Source organism: Idiotropiscis lumnitzeri, chromosome 4 (genome assembly GCF_059441095.1).
Source record: "Idiotropiscis lumnitzeri isolate Australia: NSW breed Sydney's pygmy pipehorse chromosome 4, RoL_Ilum_1.0, whole genome shotgun sequence".
NCBI lineage: Eukaryota > Metazoa > Chordata > Actinopteri > Syngnathiformes > Syngnathidae > Idiotropiscis > Idiotropiscis lumnitzeri.
Window position 1 is genome coordinate 25,743,408 of NC_142394.1, and position 26,930 is coordinate 25,770,337.

Below are 26,930 nucleotides of genomic sequence, written 5' to 3' on the forward strand. Positions count from 1 at the left end.
TGTAATCTGTATGAATAATAAAGCCTTTGCACACCGAATAAAAATTAAAGCCTTTAGACAAAGGGTGTCCAAACTCGGTCCTCAAGGGCCACTGTCCTACATGTTTTCGGTGTGTTGTTCCGGCAACACACCTGATTCAAATGTTCAGGAATCTTTTCTGGCTTCTTCCCAGCTTTCTGAGCTGATCATTTCAATTAGGTGTGTTGCAGGTGGGAGACATTCAAAAACATGTAGGACAGAAGCCCTCGAGGACCGGAACCGGACATTCCTGCTTTCGGCAGCACAAGAATTCAAGTGTTTGTACACTGTCTAATAATTGACCACTTTAAACACGCACAAATAATTAAAGCCTTACTACACGGAATAATAATTAAAGCCTTTAAACATTCTATGGGAATTAAAGTCTTTGTACACTGTATACTAATTAAAGCCAATTCACATTGTATACAAAATGAAAGCCTTTACACACTGTCTAAGAATTGAACACTTAAAAGATGCAAAAGTAATTAAAGCCTTTGCACAAGAATAAAGCCTTTAGTCACGAAAGCTTTGCACACAATATAACAAAGTCTTCAATACAAGGCCATGAATTAAAGATTTTGGTGACTATGCAAGACTTGAAACCTTTCAAGTACAAGAATTAAATTTTTATACATTGTATACTAATCAAATCCTTTGTCGATTGTATGAGAATGTAACCCTTTGAGCACTGGATAAAAATTAAAGCCTTTGTACGCTGTATAATAAAACCTTTAGACACTCCCCAAAAAATGAATAAAACAACTCATAAGAAGTCATCTGAAAATTGTGACTGGGATTAAAAAAATAATTACAAAAATTAACTTGTTTTTCTGGGATTTACCAACGCTATTATTTGTGGTGTGGCCACTGTCTTTATAGAAATTAAAGCCTTTGCACACTATATAATAATTAAAGCCATCGTAGGCAGGTCAAGTATCAAATTGAGTGTCCAGTGCTTTTGGGTTTGATCACTGAATGGCCCTGATGTTCTTTCTTTCAAATATTGACTTTATAGTTAATACAGAGCAGCGATTTGTTGTCCTCTTGAAATCAAAAAGTCTTTTGCAATGTCAAGGGAACATATCCCAACAGGTGAATCTATGTACCTTGCGCTATCTAGCGGAAGAGCATTTAATTATACTCCCCGTCACAAAACATCACTGGCATAGATAGATGAAAAAAATCTGCGTTATTAGTCGTCAAGAAATAATTTTCCGGCCAATTAAAGTAAATGCGATGCTTTTCCTCAGCGGTGGGCGGGAAGCACTGTACGAGGCAGACACTCGCATTAAAACTTAATTACGATAAACTCGAATTACTCGTTCAATATCCCGCACGCATGTTTTGTCCTCATATGACATAACGGATGAATCATGGAATCGGTGGCTTTCTCAGCGTTATGTACACATTGTGCAAAAAAACGGAGGCGTCACGTTGAAGTCGTTTTGTTTCCAAAAGTGCGACATTCGAAACGTTAAACCAACAACCGTGTGACATGAATGAAGGCAGACGTCACGGGGATCATCTTTTTCTCAGCTCTTCATTGCTGCAGTACAATAGAACCCTGGGAGTGGATCCTTGCCGCTAAAATTAGACATATTACAGTTAGCAAGATCCAATATACAATCACTTATCTTCAAGATCCATTTTGATAATTGGCATGAGGAGGGGGGAAAAAAAAAATCAAATTTGCACGATCTGTGTACTGAGAAGGGAAATAAATAAGTCACTTGACATGATCACAAACCAATAATTTTTGGGGGACATCGAACTTCAGTAGGTTTTTAAATGAAAACATCAATGGGGAAGATGTCATTTCTCCCTGCGTCGTGTTTCTCCATGTTGGTGCTTTTCTTTTTCTTTACCACCGTACACAAAGATCTCAACTCTCTATTTACATTTTTTTTAAGTCATCTGAGCAAAGAAAAAAATATAAACAGCATAATCTGACAAGGTAAAAAATACATACTTTTTCATGTCATCACTTCATGTACTGTATGAAGGTGTAGCTTTTTTTTAAAATTTTTTTTTTTGCAGTGAGCGACGCAAAAAACATGGGTTCCGCCCTCGTTGCTCATTCTTTATTTACTTAATGTCACATTGGTAAATAGGTGGAATGCACGGTGACAAAAGAATGGAGGGTGTGAGTGACAGCTGACAGCCCTGATCCAGGAATTGTTCAATAATGTTTTACAACATTGCAGCCAAATGCATCACTTTAGGGTCACACCAAACGCCTTTTGTAGCGTCGCGTTATAAAAGCCACTGAGAAAGATGCGAGGTGACACTCAACAAGGTGACGTCTAAAACTGGAAATACAAAAAATACAACACAAGATAAGCTTCAGCGTTGATTTGATCATAATTTAAGGTATGTGTATTTATTTTCGCCTATTAACTCTTGAATGTGAAAATACATTTGGTAAATTCAACTTTAGATTTATAGAAGACCAAAACTTTTTGTGCATTTTATTTAAATAACACCACTAATGAATATTTTCTGTTTTTGTCAATATATTTAATATTTTCTAATGTATAATTAAACATATCAGCAATGTTATTAAAAAGTAGAAGCAATGTGCTATGCAGGATTTATCATTTTAATAAATTAGTTTTTAAGACATTTTAATTCCAGTGTTTGAATTGTATTCAGATATTATTTTAAATATTAAAGCTGAAGTGTTTGACATAGTTTAATATACAATTTAATTTAATAATACCATTATCAATATCATCAATATAATTTTAGCTAAAATATCAAAAGTACAAAAGACAAATATCATATTGTATCTCATTTTACGTTCAATTCTGATTTTCATTGATATGTGTTAATTTACAATAATAATAATTATTATTATAGAATTGAACAAAAGTGTGTTTGGTGGGAAATAGTGATGAGTCACTTTTATATTTATTTAATTTGATTAATTACAGGCAATAAGTTTGTTTATTAAAATGTTTGAATGGGGCAGCACTAAGACAAGAACCCACATTGCTGCCACCCATCTGCAGGTTTGTCTAATTAATATTTTCCATTGTAAAGAATAAACCAAACAAGATGCTCGTTCGACGGATGATGACAACGTTCCTGATTCTAACAGGTAACTTGATCTGTGCGTCACATTTGTTGTATAATCCTGTACACAACAGAAAAGAGTTCAAAAGTCATTTTTTCAAAATAAAGGTTTAAGGACAACCAGAGCATGGGAAACAACAACGACCATAATGGCAACGCCTGAATGTGTGACAACCGAAGATACAATTTCAGGGAAAACAGCGAAAGACATAACGACCGTTACCTCAAAAACAGAATCAACAACAGCGTTGAAGACAACTGCGGAATTAACAACAGTTACCAGAACAACAGACTCAACACAAACTACAGTCACGACGCCCACTGAAACAACAATGTCATCAATAACATCAGATGCCACAACAACAACTGCCACAACAACAGCTGAAAAAACAACAGAAGCCACAACAACAGACTCGACAACAACAGCAATCATGACACCTGTGAAAACAACGACGACTGCTGTCACAAAAGCAGAAACCACAACAGTTACCATAAAAACAGCAGTGACGACACTTGCTGAAGAAACAGCAGTTGCGACAACAACAGCAGCAGTGACAACACCTGCAGAAACAAAAGCAGTTGCTACAACAACGGACTCGACCACAACAGCAATCACGACACCAGTGGAAACAACAACAGCTGCAACAACAACTGCAGAAAAAACAACAGTTGCCACCACTCCAGACTCGAGCACAATGGCAGTCATAACACCAGCAGAAACAACAACAGATGCCACAAACACAGACTCAACCACAACAGCAATCACGACACCTGTACAAAAAACAACAGTTGCCACAACTCCAGACTCGACCACAACGGCAATGACGACAAGAGGGGAAACAACAAAAGCTGCCACCACAACAGCAGAACAAACAACAGTAGCTTCAACAACCGACTTGACAACAACGGCAATCATGGCACCTGTGGAAACAACAACAGCAGCCACAACAACAGTTGGAACAACTGCAGAAAAAACAACCATTGCCACAACAACAGACTCGACAACAACGACAATCATGATACCTGCGGAAAAAACAACAGTTGCCACAACAACGGACTCGACCACAAAAGCAATCACGACACCAGTGGAAACAACAACAGCTGCCACAACAACTGCAGAAAAAACAACAGTGGCTACAACAACAGACTTGACAACAACGGCAATCACGACACCTGTGGAAACAACAACAGGGGCCACAAAAACAGTTGGAACAACAACGGCAGAAAAAACAACAGTAGCTACAACAACAGACTTGACAACAACGGCAATCACGACACCTGTGGAAAAGACAACAGTAGCCACAACAACAGCTGGCACAACAACATCAGAAAAAACAACAGTAGCTACAACAACAGACTTGACAACAACGGTAATCACGACACCCGCGGAAACAACAACAGCTGCCACAACAACTGCAGAAAAAACAACAGTGGCTACAACAACAGACTTGACAACAATGGCAATGACGACACCTGTGGAAAAGACAACAGTAGCCACAACAACAGCTGGCACAACAACAGCAGAAAAAACAACCATTGCCACAACAACAGACTCAACAACAACGGCAATCACGACACCTGTGGAAAAGACAACAGAAGCCACAACAACAGCTGGCACAACAACAGCAGAAAAAACAACCACTGCCACAACAACAGACTCAACAACAACGGCAATCACGACACCTGTGGAAAAGACAACAGTAGCCACAACAACAGTTGGAACAACAACGGCAGAAAAAACAACCGTAGCTACAACAACACACTTGACAACGGCAATCACAACACCTGCGGAAACAACAACAGCTGCCACAACAACTGCAGAAAAAACAACAGTAGCTCCAACAACAGACTCGACCACAGCGGCAATCACAACACCTGTAGAAAAAACAACAGTTTTCACAACTCCAGACTCGACCACAACAGCAATCACGACACCTGTGGAAACAACAACAGCTGCCACAACAACAGCTGGCACAACAACAGCAGAAAAAACAACCGTAGCTACAACAACAGACTCGACAACAACGGCAATCACGACACCTGTGGAAAAGACAACAGTAGCCACAACAACAGCTGGTACAACAACATCAGAAAAAACAACAGTAGCTACAACAACAGACTCGACCACAGCGGCAATCACAACACCTGTAGAAAAAACATCAGTTTTCACAACTCCAGACTCGACCACAACAGCAATCACGACACCTGTGGAAACAACAACAGCTGCCACAACAACAGCTGGCACAACAACAGGAGAAAAAACAACCATTGCCACAACAACAGACTCAACAACAACGGCAATCACGACACCTGTGGAAAAGACAACAGTAGCCACAACAACAGCTGGCACAACAACATCAGAAAAAACAACAGTAGCTACAACAACAGACTCGACCACAGCGGCAATCACGACACCTGTGGAAACAACAACAGCTACAACAACAACAGCTGGCACAACAACAGCAGAAAAAACAACCATTGCCACAACAACAGACTCAACAACAACGGCAATCACGACACCTGTGGAAAAGACAACAGTAGCCACAACAACAGCTGGCACAACAACAGCAGAAAAAACAACCATTGCCACAACAACAGACTCAACAACAACGGCAATCACGACACCTGTGGAAAAGACAACAGTAGCCACAACAACAGCTGGCACAACAACAGCAGAAAAAACAACCGTAGCTACAACAACAGACTCGACAACAACGGCAATCACAACACCTGTAGAAAAAACAACAGTTTTCACAACTCCAGACTCGACCACAACAGCAATCACGACATCTGTGGAAAGAAAAACAGCTGCCACAATAACAGCTGGCACAACAACAGCAGAAAAAACAACCATTGCCACAACAACAGACTTGACAACAACGGCAATCACGACACCTGTGGAAAAGACAACAGTAGCCACAACAACAGCTGGCACAACAACAGCAGAAAAAACAACCGTAGCTACAACAACAGACTCGACAACAACGGCAATCACAACACCTGTGGAAAAGACAACAGTAGCCACAGCAACAGCTGGCACAACAACATCAGAAAAAACAACAGTAGCTACAACAACAGACTTGACAACAACGGCAATCACGACACCTGTGGAAAAGACAACAGTAGCCACAACAACAGCTGGTACAACAACATCAGAAAAAACAACAGTAGCTACAACAACAGACTTGACAACAACGGCAATCACGACACCTGTGGAAAAGACAACAGTAGCCACAACAACAGCTGGTACAACAACATCAGAAAAAACAACAGAAGCTACAACAACACACTTGACAACGGCAATCACAACACCTGCGGAAACAACAACAGCTGCCACAACAACTGCAGAAAAAACAACAGTAGCTACAACAACAGACTCGACCACAGCGGCAATCACAACACCTGTAGAAAAAACAACAGTTTTCACAACTCCAGACTCGACCACAACAGCAATCACGACACCTGTGGAAACAACAACAGCTGCCACAACAACAGCTGGCACAACAACAGCAGAAAAAACAACCATTGCCACAACAACAGACTCAACAACAACGGCAATCACGACACCTGTTGAAAAGACAACAGTAGCCACAACAACAGCTGGCACAACAACATCAGAAAAAACAACAGTAGCTACAACAACAGACTTGACAACAACGGCAATCACGACACCTGCGGAAACAACAACAGCTGCCACAACAACTGCAGAAAAAACAACAGTAGCTACAACAACAGCAATCACGACACCTGTGGAAAAGACAACAGTAGCCACAACAACAGCTGGCACAACAACAGCAGAAAAAACAACCGTAGCTACAACAACAGACTCGACAACAACGGCAATCACGACACCTGTGGAAAAGACAACAGTAGCCACAACAACAGCTGGCACAACAACAGCAGAAAAAACAACCGTAGCTACAACAACAGCAATCACGACACCTGTGGAAAAGACAACAGTAGCCACAACAACAGCTGGCACAACAACAGCAGAAAAAACAACCGTAGCTACTACAACAGACTCGACAACAACGGCAATCACGACACCTGTGGAAAAGACAACAGTAGCCACAACAACAGTTGGAACAACAACGGCAGAAAAAACAACCGTAGCTACAACAACACACTTGACAACGGCAATCACAACACCTGCGGAAACAACAACAGCTGCCACAACAACTGCAGAAAAAACAACAGTAGCTACAACAACAGACTCGACCACAGCGGCAATCACAACACCTGTAGAAAAAACAACAGTTTTCACAACTCCAGACTCGACCACAACAGCAATCACGACACCTGTGGAAACAACAACAGCTACAACAACAACAGCTGGCACAACAACAGCAGAAAAAACAACCATTGCCACAACAACAGACTCAACAACAACGGCAATCACGACACCTGTGGAAAAGACAACAGTAGCCACAACAACAGCTGGCACAACAACAGCAGAAAAAACAACCGTAGCTACAACAACAGACTCGACAACAACGGCAATCACAACACCTGTAGAAAAAACAATAGTTTTCACAACTCCAGACTCGACCACAACAGCAATCACGACATCTGTGGAAACAACAACAGCTGCCACAATAACAGCTGGCACAACAACAGCAGAAAAAACAACCATTGCCACAACAACAGACTCAACAACAACGGCAATCACGACACCTGTTGAAAAGACAACAGTAGCCACAACAACAGCTGGCACAACAACAGCAGAAAAAACAACCGTAGCTACAACAACAGACTCGACAACAACGGCAATCACGACACCTGTGGAAAAGACAACAGTAGCCACAACAACAGCTGGCACAACAACATCAGAAAAAACAACAGTAGCTACAACAACACACTTGACAACGGCAATCACAACACCTGCGGAAACAACAACAGCTGCCACAACAACTGCAGAAAAAACAACAGTAGCTACAACAACAGACTCGACCACAGCGGCAATCACAACACCTGTAGAAAAAACAACAGTTTTCACAACTCCAGACTCGACCACAGACTCGACCACAACAGCAATAACGACACCTGTGGAATCAACAACAGCTGCCACAACAACTGCAGAAAAAACAACCGTTGCCACAACGACGGACTCGACAACAAAGGCAACCATGACACCTGTGGAAACAATAACAGATGCCACAACAACAGACTCGACCACGACGGTAATCACGACACCTGTGGAATCAACAACAGCTGCCATAACAACTGCAGCCACAACAACAGCAGAAAAAACAACAGTAGCTACAACAACAGACTTGACAACAACGGCAATCACGACACCTGTGGAAAAGACAACAGTAGCCACAACAACAGCTGGCACAACAACATCAGAAAAAACAACAGTAGCTACAACAACAGACTTGACAACAACGGCAATCACGACACCTGTGGAAAAGACAACAGTAGCCACAACAACAGCTGGCACAACAACAGTAGCTGCAACAACAGACTCGACCACAGCGGCAATCACGACACCTGTGGAAAAGACAACAGTTTTCACAACTCCAGACTCGACCACAACAGCAATCACGACACCTGTGGAAACAACAGCTGCCACAACAACAGCTAGCACAACAACAGCAGAAAAAACAACCATTGCCACAACAACAGACTCAACAACAACGGCAATCACGACACCTGTGGAAAAGACAACAGTAGCCACAACAACAGCTGGCACAACAACAGCAGAAAAAACAACCGTAGCTACAACAACAGACTTGACAACAACGGCAATCACGACACCTGTGGAAAAGACAACAGTAGCCACAACAACAGCTGGCACAACAACATCAGAAAAAACAACAGTAGCTACAACAACAGACTTGACAACAACGGCAATCACGACACCTGTGGAAAAGACAACAGTAGCCACAACAACAGCTGGCACAACAACAGTAGCTGCAACAACAGACTCGACCACAGCGGCAATCACAACACCTGTAGAAAAAACAACAGTTTTCACAACTCCAGACTCGACCACAACAGCAATCACGACACCTGTGGAAACAACAGCTGCCACAACAACAGCTAGCACAACAACAGCAGAAAAAACAACCATTGCCACAACAACAGACTCAACAACAACGGCAATCACGACACCTGTGGAAAAGACAACAGTAGCCACAACAACAGCTGGCACAACAACAGCAGAAAAAACAACCGTAGCTACAACAACAGACTCGACAACAACGGCAATCACGACACCTGTGGAAAAGACAACAGTAGCCACAACAAGAGCTGGCACAACAACAGCAGAAAAAACAACCATTGCCACAACAACAGACTCAACAACAACGGCAATCACGACACCTGTGGAAAAGACAACAGTAGCCACAACAACAGTTGGCACAACAACATCAGAAAAAACAACAGTAGCTACAACAACAGACTTGACAACAACGGCAATCACGACACCTGTGGAAACAACAACAGGAGCCACAAAAACAGTTGGAACAACAACGGCAGAAAAAACAACAGTAGCTACAACAACACACTTGACAACGGCAATCACAACACCTGCGGAAACAACAACAGCTGCCACAACAACTGCAGAAAAAACAACAGTAGCTGCAACAACAGACTCGACCACAGCGGCAATCACAACACCTGTCGAAAAAACAACAGTTTTCACAACTCCAGACACGACCACAACAGCAATCACGACACCTGTGGAAACAACAACAGCTGCCACAACAACAGCTGGCACAACAACAGCAGAGAAAACAACCATTGCCACAACAACAGACTCAACAACAACGGCAATCACGACACCTGTGGAAAAGACAACAGTAGCCACAACAACAGCTGGCACAACAACAGCAGAAAAAACAACAGTAGCTACAACAACAGACTTGACAACAACGGCAATCACGACACCTGTGGAAACAACAACAGGCGCCACAAAAACAGTTGGAACAACAACGGCAGAAAAAACAACAGTAGCTACAACAACACACTTGACAACGGCAATCACAACACCTGCGGAAACAACAACAGCTGCCACAACAACTGCAGAAAAAACAACAGTAGCTACAACAACAGACTCGACCACAGCGGCAATCACAACACCTGTAGAAAAAACAACAGTTTTCACAACTCCAGACTCGACCACAACAGCAATCACAACACCTGTGGAATCAACAACAGCTGCCACAACAACTGCAGAAAAAACAACTGTTGCTACAACGACAGACTCGACAACAAAGGCAACCATGACACTTGTGGAAACAATAACAGATGCCACAACAACAGACTCGACCACGACGGTAATCACGACACCTGTGGAATCAACAACAGCTGCCATAACAACTGCAGCCACAACAACAGCAGAAAAAACAACAGTAGCTACAACAACAGACTTGACAACAATGGCAATCACGACACCTGTGGAAAAGACAACAGTAGCCACAACAACAGTTGGAACAACAACAGCAGAAAAAACAACCATTGCCACAACAACAGACTCAACAACAACGGCAATCACGACACCTGTGGAAAAGACAACAGTAGCCACAACAACAGTTGGAACAACAACAGCAGAAAAAACAGCAGTAGCTACAACAACAGACTTGACAACAACGGCAATCATGACACCTGTGGAAACAACAACAGGAGCAACAAAAACAGTTGTAACAACAACGGCAGAAGAAACAACAGAAGCGACAACAACAGACTTGACAACAACGGCAATCATGACACCTGTGGAAACAACAACAGGAGCCACAAAAACAGTCGGAACAACAACGGCAGAAAAAACAACAGTAGCTACAACAACACACTTGACAACGGCAATCACAACACCCGCGGAAACAACAACAGCTGCCACAACAACTGCAGAAAAAACAACAGTAGCTACAACAACAGACTCGACAACACCGGTAATTATGACACCTGTGGAAACATCAAATGCTGCCACAACAACTACTGCCACAACAACAGCCGAAAAAACAACCGTTGCCACAACAACAGACTCGACAACAACGGCAATCACGACACCTGTGGAAACAACAACAGTTGTCACAACTCCAGACTCTACCACAACAGCAATCACGGCACCTGTGGAAACAACAACAGCTGCCACAACAACAGCAGAACAAACGGCGGCTTCAACAACCGACTTGACAACAACCGCAATGATTACACCTGTGGAATCAACAACGGCTGCCACAACAACTGCAGAAAAAACAACCATTGCCACAACAACAGACTCAACAACAACGGCAATCACGACACCTGTGGAAAAGACAACCGTAGCCACAACAACAGCTGGCACAACAACAGCAGAAAAAACAACCATTGCCACAACAACAGAGTCAACAACAACGGCAATCACGACACCTGTGGAAAAGACAACAGTAGCCATAACAACTGCTGCCACAACAACAGCAGAAAAGACGACAGTACCTACAACAGACTTGACAACAACGGCAATCATAACACTTGTGGAAACAGCAACAGCTACCACAACAACTGCTGCCACAATAACAGCAGAAAAAACAACAGTAGCCACAAAAACAGATTCGACAACAACGGCAATCACGACACCCGTGGAAACAACAACAGTGGCCACAATAACAGATTTGACCACGATGGCAATCAGGACACCTGGAGAACCAACAACTGTTTCCACAACAGCGGCAGAAAAAACAACAGCTGCCCCAACAACTGCAGTGACAACACTTTCTGAAGCAACAGCAGTTGCCACAACAACAGACTCGACCACAACGGCAACCACTGCACCTGTGGAAAACACAACAGTTGGCACAAAAACAGGCTCTACTACAATGGAAGTCAAGTCACCTGCTGAAATTATTGCAACAACAATCACAGTGACAACGCCTTCGGAAACAACATTTGCCAAAACAACCATAGGAATGACATCCTCTAAAACAGTTGCCACAGCAGACAATATTGACACAACTACAAAACGAGTTACTTTTAGGTCTCTTCAAAGCATATTTCTGGATGATTTGCTGAATCCAAAATCTACAGCTTACCAAAACAGAGCAGCCATGATCATTGCACAAGTAAGTCATGTTAGAAGAAAAAAGTGCAACACAACGCAATTCATTGTGAATTCTGATTGTCATTTTTTTTTATTTCCAATTCCATAGCTTACAGAGATATTTTCTACGAGATTCGGTCCCTCCTTCTTGTTTTGCATTATCATTGGATTCAGGTACTTCCATGGTGTTGTTTTTTGTCAAAAATGTTAACTACATCTTGGAGTAATCACAATTTACAAATGTGTTTTGCAATTTGTTCTGCAGGAGGGGCTCAGTTGTGAATATCATGGATGTTGAGTTCACAGCTTCATCCACGCCAAGTAACACACAAATTGCGGACGTCTTGTCCGATGCGGCTTTAACTGTCAGTGGCTTTGATATTGAAACCAGCTCCATCACTGTTGAGTCAACACCCATAGCTGCTTCAACGACACAATCTACTGCAACCGCAAGAACTACTTTGACCACAACAGAAGCAACTACACAAGTGACAATGCCTGCCGAAAAAACAACAGTTGCCACAACAACAACAGCAATGACATCTACTGAAACAACAAGAGTCCCAATGACAGATTCTCCCACAGCGGCAGTGATGACACCTGTAGAAACAACAAATGTTGCCACAACTACAGAAGAAAAAACTTCTGCTGCAACAACAACAGAAGAGACGACATCGGCCATTGCCACGACAGAGTCTACCACACCGGCAGTCACAACACCTGCAGAAACAACAACAGTGGCCAAAACAACAGACTCGACTACAGCGGCAGTAACAACAATCGTTGCCACAACAGACTCTACCACACCGGTAGTCACAACGCCTGCGGAAACAACAAACGTGGCCACAACAACAATAGGAACAACAATCGAAGTGACAACACCTGCAGAAACAACAACAGTGGCCAAAACAACTGAATCTAAAATAACGGCAGAAACAACAACAGTTTCCACAACAGACTTAACCACAATGGCAGTCACAACGCCTGCGGAAACAACAAACGTTGCCACAACAACAATAGGAACAACAATCGAAGTGACAACACCTGCAGAAACAACAACAGTGGCCAAAACAACTGAATCTAAAATAACGGCAGAAACAACAACAGTTTCCACAACAGACTTAACCACAATGGCAGTCACAACGCCTGCGGAAACAACAAACGTTGCCACAACAACAATAGGAACAACAATCGAAGTGACAACACCTGCAGAAACAACAACAGTGGCCAAAACAACTGAATCTAAAACAACGGCAGAAACAACAACAGTTGCCACAACAGACTCTACCACACCGGCAGTAACAACGCCTGCGGAAACAACAAATGTTGCCACGACAATCGGAACAACAACAGAAGTGACAACACCTGCAGAAACAACAACAGTGGCCAAAACAACTGAATCTAAAACAACGGCAGAAACAACAACAGTTGCCACAACAGACTCTACCACACCGGCAGTAACAACGCCTGCCGAAACACCAAATGTTGCCACAACAATAGGAACAACAACAGAAGTGACAAAACCTGCAGAAACATCAACAATGGCCAAAACAACAGAATCTACAACAGCGGCAGAAACAACAACCATTGTCACTACAGACTCTACCACACTGGCAGTCACAACGCCTGCGGAGACAACAAATGTTGCCACAACAACAGTAGGAACAACAATCGAAGTGACAACACCTGCAGAAACAACAACAGTGGCCAAAACAACAGAATCTACAATAGCGGCAGAAACAACAACAGTTGCCACAACAACAATAGGAACAACAACAGAAGTGACAAAACCTGCAGAAACATCAACAATGGCCAAAACAACAGAATCTACAACAGCGGCAGAAACAACAACCATTGTCACTACAGACTCTACCACACCAGCAGTCACAACGCCTGCGGAAACAACAAACGTTGCCACAACAACAATAGGAACAACAATCGAAGTGACAACACCTGCAGAAACAACAACAGTGGCCAAAACAACTGAATCTAAAACAACGGCAGAAACAACAACAGTTGCCACAACAGACTCTACCACACCGGCAGTAACAACGCCTGCCGAAACACCAAATGTTGCCACAACAATAGGAACAACAACAGAAATGACAACACCTGCAGAAACAACAACAGTGGCCAAAACAACAGACTCGACTACAACGGCAGAAACAACAACAGTTGCCAAAACAGACTCTACCACACCGGCAGTAACAACGCCTGCGGAAACAACAAACGTTGCCACAACAACAATAGGCACAACAACGGAAGTGACAACACCTGCAGAAACAACAACAGTGGCCAAAACAACAGATTCTACAACAGCGGCAGAAACAACAACAGTTGCTACTACAGACTCTACCACACCGGCAGTCACAACGCCTGCGGAAACAACAAATGTTGCCACGACAATCGGAACAACAACAGAAGTGACAACACCTGCAGAAATAACAACAGTGGCCAAAACAACTGAATCTAAAATAACGGCAGAAACAACAACAGTTGCCACAACAGACTCTACCACACCGGCAGTAACAACACCTGCCGAAACACCAAATGTTGCCACAACAATAGGAACAACAACAGAAATGACAACACCTGCAGAAACAACAACAGTGGCCAAAACAACAGACTCGACTACAGCGGCAGTAACAACGACCGTTGCCACAACAGACTTTACCACAATTGCAGTTACAACGCCTGCAGAAACAACAAATGTTGCCACAACAACAATAGGAACAACAACGGAAGTGACAACACCAGCAGAAACAACAACAGTGGCCAAAACAACAGACTCTACAACAGCGGCAGAAACAACAACCATTGCCACTACAGACTCTACCACACTGGCAGTCACAACGCCTGCGGAAACAACAAATGTTGCCACGACAATCGGAACAACAACAGAATTAACAACACCTGCAGAAACAACAACAGTGGCCAAAACAACTGAATCTAAAACAACGGCAGAAACAACAACAGTTGCCACAACAGACTCTACCACACCGGCAGTAACAACGCCTGCCGAAACACCAAATGTTGCCACAACAATAGGAACAACAACAGAAGTGACAACACCTGCAGAAACAACAACAGTGGCCAAAACAACAGACTCGACTACAGCGGCAGTAACAACGACCGTTGCCACAACAGACTTTACCACAATTGCAGTTACAACGCCTGCAGAAACAACAAATGTTGCCACAACAACGGAAGTGACAACACCTGCAGAAACAACAACAGTGGCCAAAACAACTGAATCTAAAACAACGGCAGAAACAACGACCGTTGCCACAACAGACTCTACCACATTGGCAGGTACAACGCCTGCAGAAACAACAAATGTTGCCACAACAACAATAGGAACAACAACCGAAGTGACAACACCTGCAGAAACAACAACAGTGGCCAAAACAACTGAATCTAAAACAACGGCAGAAACAACAACAGTTGCCACAACAGACACTACCACGTCGGCAGTCACAACGCCTGCGGAAACAACAAACGTTGCTACAACAATAGGAACAACAGAAGTGAATACACCTGAAGAAACAACAACAGTGGCCAAAACAACAGACTCTACAACAACGGCAGAAACAACAACAGTGGCCAAACCAACAGATTCTACAACAACGGCAGAAACAACAACAGTTGCCACAACAGACTCTACCACACCGGCAGTCACAACGCCTGCGGAAAAAACAAACGTGGCCACAACAAGAATAGGAACAACAACCGAAGTGACAACACCAGCAGAAACAACAACAGTTGCCAAAACAACAGACTTTACAACAGCGGCAGAAACAACAACCATTGCCACTACAGACTCTACCACACCGGCAGTAACAACGTCTGCGGAAACAACAAACGTGGCCACAACAAGAATAGGAACAACAACCGAAGTGACAACACCAGCAGAAACAACAACACTGGCCAAAATAACAGAATCTACAACAGTGGCAGAAACAACAATCATTGCCACAACAGACTCTACGACACCGACAGTCACAACGCCTGCGGAAACAATAAATGTTGCCACAACAATCGTAACAACAACAGAATTAACAACACCTGCAGAAACAACAACAGTGGCCAAAACAACAGATTCTACAACAACGGCAGAAACAACAACAGTTGCCACAACAGACACTACCACATCGGCAGTCACAACGCCTGCGGAAACAACAAACGTTGCTACAACAATAGGAACAACAGAAGTGAATACACCTGAAGAAACAACAACAGTGGCCAAAACAACAGACTCTACAACAACGGCAGAAACAACAACAGTTGCCAAAACAGACTCTACCACACCGGCAGTAACAACGCCTGCGGAAACACCAAATGTTGCCACAACAATAGGAACAACAACAGAAGTGACAACACCTGCAGAAACAGACTCGACTACAGCGGCAGTAACAACGACCGTTGCCACAACAGACTTTACCACAATTGCAGTTACAACGCCTGCAGAAACAACAAATGTTGCCACAACAACAATAGGAACAACAACCGAAGTGACAACACGTGCAGAAACAACAACAGTGGCCAAAACAACTGAATCTACAACAGCGGCAGAAACAACAACAGTTGCCACAACAGACACTACCACATCGGCAGTCACAACGCCTGCGGAAACAACAAACGTTGCTACAACAATCGGAACAACAGAAGTGAATACACCTGAAGAAACAACAACAGTGGCCAAAACAACAGACTCGACTACAGCGGCAGTAACAACGACCGTTGCCACAACAGACTTTACCACAATTGCAGTTACAACGCCTGCAGAAACAACAAATGTTGCCACAACAACAAGAGGAACAACAACGGAAGTAACAACACCAGCAGAAACAACAACAGTGGCCAAAACAACAGACTCTACAACAACGGCAGAAACAACAACAGTTGCCAAAACAGACTCTACCACACCGGCAGTAACAACGCCTGCGGAAACAACAAACGTTGCCACAACAACAATAGGAACAACAATCGAAGTGACAACACCTGCAGAAACAACAACAGTGGCCAAAACAACTGAATCTAAAACAACGGCAGAAACAACAACAGTTGCCACAACAGACTCTACCACATCGGCAGTCACAACGCCTGCGGAAACAACAAACGTTGCTACAACAATAGGAACAACAGAAGTGAATACACCTGAAGAAACAACAACAGTGGCCAAAACAACAGACTCTACCACACCGGCAGTAACAACGCCTGCGGAAACAACAAACGTTGCCACAACAACAATAGGAACAACAATCGAAGTGACAACACCTGCAGAAACAACAACAGTGGCCAAAACAACTGAATCTAAAACAACGGCAGAAACAACAACCGTTGTCACTACAGACTCTACCACACCAGCAGTCACAACGCCTGCGGAAACAACAAACGTTGCCACAACAACAATAGGAACAACAATCGAAGTGACAACACCTGCAGAAACAACAACAGTGGCCAAAACAACTGAATCTAAAACAACGGCAGAAACAACAACAGTTGCCACAACAGACTCTACCACACCGGCAGTAACAACGCCTGCCGAAACACCAAATGTTGCCACAACAATAGGAACAACAACAGAAATGACAACACCTGCAGAAACAACAACAGTGGCCAAAACAACAGACTCGACTACAACGGCAGAAACAACAACAGTTGCCAAAACAGACTCTACCACACCGGCAGTAACAACGCCTGCGGAAACAACAAACGTTGCCACAACAACAATAGGAACAACAATCGAAGTGACAACACCTGCAGAAACAACAACAGTGGCCAAAACAACAGATTCTACAACAGCGGCAGAAACAACAACAGTTGCTACTACAGACTCTACCACACCGGCAGTCACAACGCCTGCGGAAACAACAAATGTTGCCACGACAATCGGAACAACAACAGAAGTGACAACACCTGCAGAAATAACAACAGTGGCCAAAACAACTGAATCTAAAATAACGGCAGAAACAACAACAGTTGCCACAATAGACTCTACCACACCGGCAGTAACAACGCCTGCGGAAACAACAAATGTTGCCACGACAATCGGAACAACAACAGAAGTGACAACACCTGCAGAAATAACAACAGTGGCCAAAACAACTGAATCTAAAATAACGGCAGAAACAACAACAGTTGCCACAACAGACTCTACCACACCGGCAGTAACAACACCTGCCGAAACACCAAATGTTGCCACAACAATAGGAACAACAACAGAAGTGACAACACCTGCAGAAATAACAACAGTGGCCAAAACAACTGAATCTAAAATAACGGCAGAAACAACAACAGTTGCCACAACAGACTCTACCACACCGGCAGTAACAACACCTGCCGAAACACCAAATGTTGCCACAACAACAATAGGAACAACAACCGAAGTGACAACACCTGCAGAAACAACAACAGTGGCCAAAACAACTGAATCTAAAACAACGGCAGAAACAACGACCGTTGCCACAACAGACTTTACCACAATTGCAGTTACAACGCCTGCAGAAACAACAAATGTTGCCACAACAACAATAGGAACAACAACGGAAGTGACAACACCAGCAGAAACAACAACAGTGGCCAAAACAACAGACTCTACAACAGCGGCAGAAACAACAACCATTGCCACTACAGACTCTACCACACTGGCAGTCACAACGCCTGCGGAAACAACAAATGTTGCCACGACAATCGGAACAACAACAGAATTAACAACACCTGCAGAAACAACAACAGTGGCCAAACCAACAGATTCTACAACAACGGCAGAAACAACAACAGTTGCCACAACAGACTCCACCACACCGGCAGTCACAACGCCTGCGGAAACAACAAACGTGGCCACAACAAGAATAGGAACAACAACCGAAGTGACAACACCAGCAGAAACAACAACAGTGGCCAAAACAACAGACTCTAAAACAGCAGCAGAAACAACAACCATTGCCACTACAGACTCTACCACAATGGCAGTTCCAACGCCTGCAGAAACAACAAACGTGGCCACAACAAGAATAGGAACAACAACAGAAGTGACAACACCTGCAGAAACAACAACAGTGGCCAAAACAACAGACTCGACAACAGCGGCAGAAAAAGCAACCGTTGCCACAACAGACTCTACCACATTGGCAGTTACAACGCCTGCAGAAACAACAAACTTTGCCACAACAACAGTTGCCACAACAGCAGGAGCAGACACAACAGATTCCACAACATTAGCCACAAAACCGCTAGAAACAACGAAAGCTTTGACAACAGACTCAACAACAACAGCAGTAATGACATCTGCTGAAACAACAACTGTTGACACAACAACGGCAAAAGCAAAAACAGTTGCCACAACAACAGCAGTAACATCACTTGCCAAAACAACAAGAGTTGCCACAACAATAGCATCGACGACAACGGCATTCAAGACACCTGTGGAAACAACAAACATTGCCACAACAGCAGCACTGACGACATCGGCAGCAACAAGTGAAACATCAACACTTGCTGGGGTGGCAACTGGGTCAGCGACTGCCGAAACAACAGCTGTAGCCACAACAGCAGCATCTGTGACAACAGATCAAACAACTGTGGAGACAGCTCCTGCAACATCAGCAATAGCAGCAACATCTGCAGCCACAAGTGCAACGGCAAAGACTGCGGTGCCAACCCCTGGTGAAACAACTGTAGTCCCAACCGCTGAATCTGAACAAACCACAGAGACAACCGTAGGAACATCAGCTTCCATAACAACTGCAGTGGTGATGACATCGGTAGCAACGGAGGCGGCAACAACAACAACAACAACTGCACAACCATTAAATCCAACAACAGCGACGGATGTGTTGACAACTTCTGCTGCAAAAACAGGGACACCTATCCTGACAACAACTTCACAGGCATCGACATCAGGATTTGCATCTACGAAGACACCGAATCTGACAACAATGCAAGCAACCACTGTGGCGAAAACACCTACGACTACGCAATCAGTCCAAACAACAGCAACTGCATTGCCGACAACTGCGGAAGGCGCAACACCAACGGTGACAAAGTCAGCAACAGGAACACCGACGATAAGAACACCAACCACTGCAGCAGTGACGGGAACTCCAGCACAAGTATCAACCGCATCGACAAACACATCAACACTTTCACAAACCAAATCCACCACAGGAAATGCAGCGACAAATCCCATGACAAATGTCGCGACAAACCCAGTGACAGGAATTGTCGCAACAACCTTGCCAGGAGCAACACAAGCGGCAACTACGACGACGGCGACTGCCGTTACTGTAATAGTCAGACGAGTTTCTTTCCGATCTATTCAAAGCACGTTTACAAATGACTTGTGGAATCAGTCGTCTTCCCGGTTTATGATTCGATCGACCATGATCAAAAGTCAGGTAAGAAAAAATGAAAACATTTGGGAAAATAATTTTATTCACGTCACCGTCGGATTGCTACAATAAGCATGAAAACACTCAATTATTTTTTAATGTTTTTTTGCAGCTCCAACCATTATTCCAAAGGGAATTTCGTAACATCTTCAAGGTCCTGATTATCATTGGATTCAGGTAACGTGCTTGTGAAAAAAAAAAAAGGAATTATGACGCTCATACAGAAAATTGGGAAAACCAGTCCTGTACTTCTCACTGATCTTAATTTGAACATTTATCATTATATTAATACTAGAAATGAGTATATTAAAAATCCCCCTCCGCAGTGACGCAGCTATTAATAATTTTACGGAATTTCAGTTCAGTGTCAACTCTTCTGGTTTTTGCCTCAACTTCTAGAAAACATTATTTATATTATTTAATCTTGCGCTGTATTTGGTCTTTTTCACCGGCAGACCTGGCTCAGTTATCAACAACATGGACCTCCAGTTCATCAACACGGCGCCAAATAACACGGCGATCGCCTCGGTCTTGACGAATGCCGCCTCGGTCGTCAGCGGCTTCGACATCGAGCAAAGCTCCATCACCATCGAAGGAATCGGTACATTTCTCTTTTCTTTTAAATTTACTTAAATCAAACTCCAACAGGTCTTAAAATTGGTTCCATTTCGAACGCCAACGTGATTGTGTTTTTTCCAGTTTCGAGCGGGCCGAACCACAAGATCAGCCTGGTCAGCGCATCCTTTCTTGCGGCTCTTTCATGGATCGTGTCCACTCAGCAATAAGCGTCACCGCTTATGGATTCACATCAGGACTGCCATCAATTTCATTTAATTTCTTTTTTTTTTTTCAATGCAAAAATTCCATTAATGACTGAATAACTTTTTTTTTTCTAGGGGTGGGAGGAGTCACCCCCCCTACCCCACGCATTTTGGTGTGAAGCGGCCATTTTAGGCTTATTTATGAGCCATACCAAATGAATGTCTTCTTCAACTTAAGCGACAGAGGTCCCACCCAAAGTTATTTATCATGCTCCCCTCCTGGCAGACATCACTGCAAAGATGCCGTCTTCCTCTCCAACTTGCAGCTTTAATTATTTAATTCTAACACAGGGTTTCAAACCAGACAAGCACTTTCAGAGGTATTTTTGTGGTTATTAAATTCTCATTTTAATGTATTTTATTTAAAGCGCTACAATGGTGGTTATTATTTATCAATTCAGGACAATGCCGTGTCTATTATGTATGCATCTAATGCAATGAGACCCAATAAAAAATTTTTAAAAAAATAAAATAAATTTGAGTTTTCAAGTTTGTCAGACGGTTATTTATTTGAAGGTTCTGACCGGTTATGTGTGGGATATGAAAAGCACGCCCGATGACATTTCCTGCAATAACACGACACAATACATGTGTACGCTTGTTGTTCTTAACGCCAGTGGATCAGGTTTGGCGGAATAATAACAGAAGGCAGGGCCCCTTTGTCAGAGACTTAATGTGGCGCTTTGTTTGCTTTTTGGTTTTTTGCCCCCACAGACACAAAAAGCAAAGCGATTCAAAAGCAACTTTTCCTCATAACAGCCGTATTAGATGAGCATACATTGCGAGGCACACCTCAACATACAAGGCGATGCTTGACGTCAACAGAAAGCATGCGGCGTCAAGCCAAACAGAGAAAATAGGAATTAATTGCTCAATGCAAACAAGCAACAACTATGAAAATACCGGCGAGCAATTTAAAAAGGTGTAAACACCCCAAAAATAATTGCATCAGTTGTATTCTTCACTATCATAATTGTGTGAAGAACACTAATTATTTGAAGAAACGCTACTAAGAACATTAAAATGTGAATATTGACGCTACATACAAGTGAATAAAAAAAATATATTTACTTCAACAGCAATCACCTTTTATTTGTATGGAAAGTTGCAAATGGGAGAACACGTTTTAAAAGGAAAATATGAATAAAGAATTAGCAGGTCAAAATTATACGTAAATAAAAATAGCAGACCTATTTTTAGTAGGCGGGGTACATTCTGAACTGGTTGCTAGCCAACCTGAGGGCACACATAGACAAACAACCTTTCACGCTCACAACTAAGTGTTCAGTTGACTTACCGTGCAGTGCACGACGAGAAGTAAAGCAGATGCGCTAACCAGTTGTCCACTGAGCTGCCAGAGAGAAAAATTACATTTAATTGTTATTACCATTAGTTTTTGAAAGAGAGAGAGAGAGAGAGATTATATTTAATTATTACAATTAGTTTTTGTCAGAGAGTGGGAGATTATATTTAATTATTACCATGAGTTTTTTGTTCTTTTTTTTTATTGCTGAAAAACATTTCAAGGATACATTCATTTTTATATTCATTTATTTGAAATGGGACAATGTAATTTTACAGATCAAATGGGGAAAAAAAAATCATGGTTTAAAAAAAAAAAAAAAGAAGCCAGAATTAGCCAAAAGGTTATTTTTCATTCATCGTCTCCTGGCTGGCCATGATGTAAAAAAATTAATTAATAAAAAAAAGAAATTAAAAAAAAAAAATGCAAGTACAATTCCAAGGAATACATTTTGGAGAGCAAGACACTAAGTCTTTCACACACATTACAATATACGTTATAATTAGTAATTAACAATAGTTAAGAGGCACACAATGAAATCACAATTAAAAAATATATCCATGAAGGCAATGACAGCAAAGAAGGTTTTTGCTTTAGTGTTGGCAGGTGTAGTTATTGCTGTAACATTTGCTCAAATTCTTAGCGAAGGCCTTGACTTTTAACCTCCTCCTGTATTGTGTTCCTTAGAACCTCTTACTGCGCAGAGGAATTGCACAGTCTTAATCTATTTAAAAAATGATAACAATCCTGAGCCAAGTTTTGTCCAGTGAGTATGTCATCATTTACACCTTGAATTGAATCTTAAAAGTTCTGTCATTTGCGTTTTTGGAATTTTATAGGATTCGGTGACAACCAAGGGCTTGAAACGCCTTTTATTTAATTTTCTGGTGACCATTATAAAATTGTGATCTGCTAATCCGGTAAACAAATGATAGGATTTATTTAATTATTTTCTTACAGATAAGATTTTTTTTTTCGTTGTAGATTCTCATCTCCAGCCTTTTGTTGATTTCTTTGACGAGAAAATAAAAACAGAAGAATGAGCGTGATATTGGAATCCATCAACGTACTAACAATCGACTTCCTCGGCGTTATTTTGGAGCCGACCGGAACAGGAAAGGCGACGGATTAACGAGACCGCACGACGGATTCGAGCGCAAAGCCGAGCGCCATCTGTGGAAGTGGGCCACGGGGGCGGGGACACGCTCATCGACGGCGGCCTTTCGGAGGACTCAGGCGGGTGATGCTTGCCCCCACGACCCTCCTCCACTCGTGACGTGCAACAATGGTGGACAACCGCTACGCCACTGCGCTGGTGATCGCTTGCGTGCTCAGCCTCATGGCCACCGTGTACCTGTGCGTGGGCGTGGGCACGCAGCACTGGTACCAGTATAGGAGCCCGCCGGTGCGAGGCGAGGCCAACGTGTCGGAGCTGCGCAGCCTCTACGATGAGTTCATGGACGGAGAGTTCGACGAGAAGACGTACAGCGACACTTTGTTCCGACTCAATGGCAGCGTGGGACTATGGTGGCGCTGCGTGCTCGTGCCCGCCACCCCGCACTGGTACAAGGAGCCAGGTACGTGCACGCGACACGCGTTATTTATATTAAGGGCTTGGCAGTCCGGGAGAAACGCTGAAACGTCCTGAATGACAATGGTCGAATGACGTCACGTCACTTTGGCGACGTCTTGTGGACGAATGGCGGAAAAAACCTGGTCACCCCTATTTTAAAAGAGCGGTTCTCCTAAAATATGCAGTACATACTCAAATATCATTATCAGATATTTTGTAAATTTGTGTCTCAGAAAAAAAATATTTACGATTGACTGTAAAAAAAAAGAAAGACGTTCGCGTAAAAGTAATTGGAAAATACAAAAGTAAAATCCAGTTACTGGTCATTCTGACTACTTCAGCACCCTCTGGTGGACGATTGGCGACTTAACCAGTCTTGCGGTTCGCCGAAGAGAGCACAATTCTCGAATCAATTATAATTGATATATTTCATAATGTGCTTAAATTCTGTCATTGTCACACATTCATAAAATATGTTTTTGTAAAATATCTATTACTAGATTCATTCTCAAAACACTGAAATATATTATTACATTCATGTAAATTGATATATTTAAAGTATTTTGCTAAATGTAATAAAAATATGTTAATATAGTCATATGGGTTCTCCATCGGTTGCTTTTACAAATATATGTTGCTGCTAATGCAATGAAATACAAATATGCTCAAACAGTAAAATGTAATTGGAGGTAATATGTAATGTCTTCAAAAACAATTCTGTCATATTAACGGACACATTTGTTTTTTTTTTAAATCTTACAAAAAAAAACCCAATACATAGCCTGTATTTGTTTCATTAAAAATGCCAACATGTAAGGAGTGATTTTCTACTACAAAACTAAATGTAACACTCAAATTCCATTTATTAAACGATTCACTAGGAATAACAGTGATAATTAAACAATGTTAGAAAAGTTCATAAAATATTAATTCGTAACAACAGTACTTGATGCACTCCACTCAATGCACTTGGATCACTAAATACACAATTAAATGCTATTCCTCAGACAGACCGCAATGCGGACAGTTGACTTAGCTTCTGTAAAGTTGACATTTTACATGGCCATTCGATATTGTTACTCACCAATTCCTCTGATGACCATTTTGAGTGAGACACGCATCACATCACTGCTATCTTAACTTAAATTGCCATTCTTGCACATATTTTGGTGATCTCAGGTGCCAAGATGGCGTTGCGGTGCAGAAGTTTCACTCTGCAGCAGCAGCTCACACCCAAATACAAGGAACCCGGAAACCACAACAGTGGAGAGGACATGATACGCACATGTAAGTCCAGTGGCCACATATGTAAGAATTGCTTTGGGAAATGACTTTTCACCATCATCTGTCTTTGGTGTAGTTATTCTACCTAGCAACAAGTGACCTGACGCAATGTGATAGTTTTGAATTTTCAAATTAATCACAAATCCATCATAATGAATCAGCCACCAAACAGCCCAACCTGCCTGGTGTTTTTGTAGACTTGTGGCGATTGCAGTTCCTCCTGCCACTCGTCTCTTTGGGCCTGGAGGTCTTGGCGGGTCTCATCGGATTCTGTGCCTGCCTCTGCCAAAGCCTCGCGCCCACACTCGCCATTGGTGTACTTCACCTGTTAACAGGTAACACATTTTATTTGCTTCATTCTTTTAAGAGAAAAAAGCAATATTGAGAAGAAAAAATGTAATGCTGTTAAAAATAATTCCGTTGTATTTTTTTAAGGGGGAAAAGTCATTGTCTTGGGAGAACAGTTATTTTTGTTTAACCAATAGAGGTGAAATGTAGTCTCAAAATATAATTTTTCGCTCAAAAGACATGATTAAAATCTTTCACCGCCTCTGATTGTTAGAGATATTAAAGAGCATATATATATATATATATATATATATATATTAGAAAAAGTTATAATCTTAAAAGAATAAAGTTCTCAAATTTGATTCACACCGCAGGTCTGTGCTCGTTGGCCACGGTGTGTTGCTACCTGGCGGGGACGGACCTGCTCCACAGGGTCTCCGTGCTCCCCGACAAGGTGGACGACTCCCTGGGCTGGTCCCTCTATTTGGCGCTCATGTCCTCGCCCCTCCACATGATGGCGGCCGCCCTGCTGGTATGGGCGGCACGCAGCCACGGCCGCAACTACTACCGCATGGCCGCCTACCGCGTGGCTTAACCGGCGGCATGACGCCCTGGTCCTCGACTGGGCAAACGGACGGACTCGTTGTTGTTCGTTTGGAACTGCACTTAGTGGCACAGCGGCTGCTATGTTGAGACGCACTTTGATGACATCACAAGTATGCCATCATTATCCAACGGGTATCCATGGGGTGAATATATTTATGTATGAAAACCACATTGGGGGGAAGAATACACCGATAAATTACTAAAATATACGACAATAAAAATGGATATACATTTTAGTTTTTATTAATGTCAAGAGTCTTAATTTCCTTGAAAAAAATATTTTGAGGAAAAAAAAATAATGTCACAAGAATGAAGTCTACTTTTTTCGTGAGAAAATATTTGGGGGAAGATGCAAGTAGAATAATATTCTGGGGGAAGCATTTAAAAAAAATTCAACTCCTAGAAAAACTAAAATTAAGTTAAAATTTTATTGTGGGGGGGGGGATTTAACATTGCAAGGCTTAAGTTTTACTCTTCTCATGAACAAAAAAAGTCATAAACCTACGACAATCGATGGATGTAGTATTTTTTTCGAGGTCATATT

General features: G+C 42.5%; 4 protein-coding genes across 4 annotated transcripts; all 4 read left to right on the plus strand.

Annotated features, from left to right (window-relative positions):
- Nucleotides 1–3,527: 3,527 nt before the first annotated feature.
- Nucleotides 3,528–11,800, plus strand: LOC148338841 (uncharacterized). The gene is made up of 10 exons (XM_088293510.1): nucleotides 3,528–5,243; nucleotides 5,897–6,455; nucleotides 6,505–7,160; nucleotides 7,369–7,487; nucleotides 7,804–8,651; nucleotides 8,868–9,053; nucleotides 9,330–9,816; nucleotides 10,009–10,799; nucleotides 10,864–11,540; nucleotides 11,714–11,800. The coding sequence occupies exons 1-10, from the start codon at nucleotides 3,528–3,530 to the stop codon at nucleotides 11,798–11,800; spliced, it is 6,126 nt and encodes a 2,041-aa protein (XP_088149636.1).
- Nucleotides 11,801–12,405: 605 nt separating this feature from the next.
- On the plus strand, nucleotides 12,406–18,071 carry LOC148338842 (uncharacterized). The gene is made up of 10 exons (XM_088293511.1): nucleotides 12,406–12,524; nucleotides 12,692–12,927; nucleotides 13,301–13,583; nucleotides 14,123–14,484; nucleotides 14,558–14,643; nucleotides 14,717–14,760; nucleotides 14,804–15,048; nucleotides 15,707–16,431; nucleotides 16,889–16,947; nucleotides 17,609–18,071. The coding sequence occupies exons 1-10, from the start codon at nucleotides 12,406–12,408 to the stop codon at nucleotides 18,069–18,071; spliced, it is 2,622 nt and encodes an 873-aa protein (XP_088149637.1).
- A 1,564-nt stretch (nucleotides 18,072–19,635) lies between these two features.
- On the plus strand, nucleotides 19,636–21,671 carry LOC148338843 (uncharacterized). The gene is made up of 4 exons (XM_088293792.1): nucleotides 19,636–20,517; nucleotides 20,624–20,688; nucleotides 20,967–21,112; nucleotides 21,211–21,671. Exons 1-4 carry the CDS (start codon nucleotides 19,876–19,878, stop codon nucleotides 21,294–21,296), a joined length of 939 nt encoding a protein of 312 aa, XP_088149918.1. The 5' UTR covers nucleotides 19,636–19,875; the 3' UTR covers nucleotides 21,297–21,671.
- A 2,048-nt stretch (nucleotides 21,672–23,719) lies between these two features.
- Nucleotides 23,720–26,749, plus strand: LOC148338844 (claudin domain-containing protein 1-like). Its single transcript, XM_088294249.1, has 4 exons — nucleotides 23,720–24,212; nucleotides 25,388–25,495; nucleotides 25,690–25,827; nucleotides 26,155–26,749. Exons 1-4 carry the CDS (start codon nucleotides 23,921–23,923, stop codon nucleotides 26,373–26,375), a joined length of 759 nt encoding a protein of 252 aa, XP_088150375.1. The 5' UTR covers nucleotides 23,720–23,920; the 3' UTR covers nucleotides 26,376–26,749.
- Nucleotides 26,750–26,930: the final 181 nt, after the last annotated feature.

Bases quoted from the DNA above. Each gene is read 5' to 3' on its own strand.
- LOC148338841 (XM_088293510.1), top strand. From the start codon at position 3,528: ATGACACCTGTGAAAACAACGACGACTGCTGTCACAAAAGCAGAAACC. The intron at 7,161-7,368 runs GTAGCCACAACA...TCACAACTCCAG, and splicing joins CACCTGTGGAAAAGACAACA to ACTCGACCACAACAGCAATC. The intron at 11,541-11,713 runs GCAATCATAACA...GATGGCAATCAG, and splicing joins CAACAGACTTGACAACAACG to GACACCTGGAGAACCAACAA.
- LOC148338842 (XM_088293511.1), top strand. From the start codon at position 12,406: ATGGATGTTGAGTTCACAGCTTCATCCACGCCAAGTAACACACAAATT. The intron at 14,761-14,803 runs GTAACAACGACC...CCACAATTGCAG, and splicing joins CAGACTCGACTACAGCGGCA to TTACAACGCCTGCAGAAACA. The intron at 16,948-17,608 runs GTAACAACACCA...AAACAACGGCAG, and splicing joins CAAGAGGAACAACAACGGAA to AAACAACAACAGTTGCCACA.
- LOC148338843 (XM_088293792.1), top strand. From the start codon at position 19,876: ATGACATCGGTAGCAACGGAGGCGGCAACAACAACAACAACAACTGCA. The intron at 20,689-20,966 runs GTAACGTGCTTG...TTTCACCGGCAG, and splicing joins CTGATTATCATTGGATTCAG to ACCTGGCTCAGTTATCAACA. The intron at 21,113-21,210 runs GTACATTTCTCT...TGTTTTTTCCAG, and splicing joins CATCACCATCGAAGGAATCG to TTTCGAGCGGGCCGAACCAC.
- LOC148338844 (XM_088294249.1), top strand. From the start codon at position 23,921: ATGGTGGACAACCGCTACGCCACTGCGCTGGTGATCGCTTGCGTGCTC. The intron at 24,213-25,387 runs GTACGTGCACGC...TGGTGATCTCAG, and splicing joins GCACTGGTACAAGGAGCCAG to GTGCCAAGATGGCGTTGCGG. The intron at 25,496-25,689 runs GTAAGTCCAGTG...GTGTTTTTGTAG, and splicing joins AGAGGACATGATACGCACAT to ACTTGTGGCGATTGCAGTTC.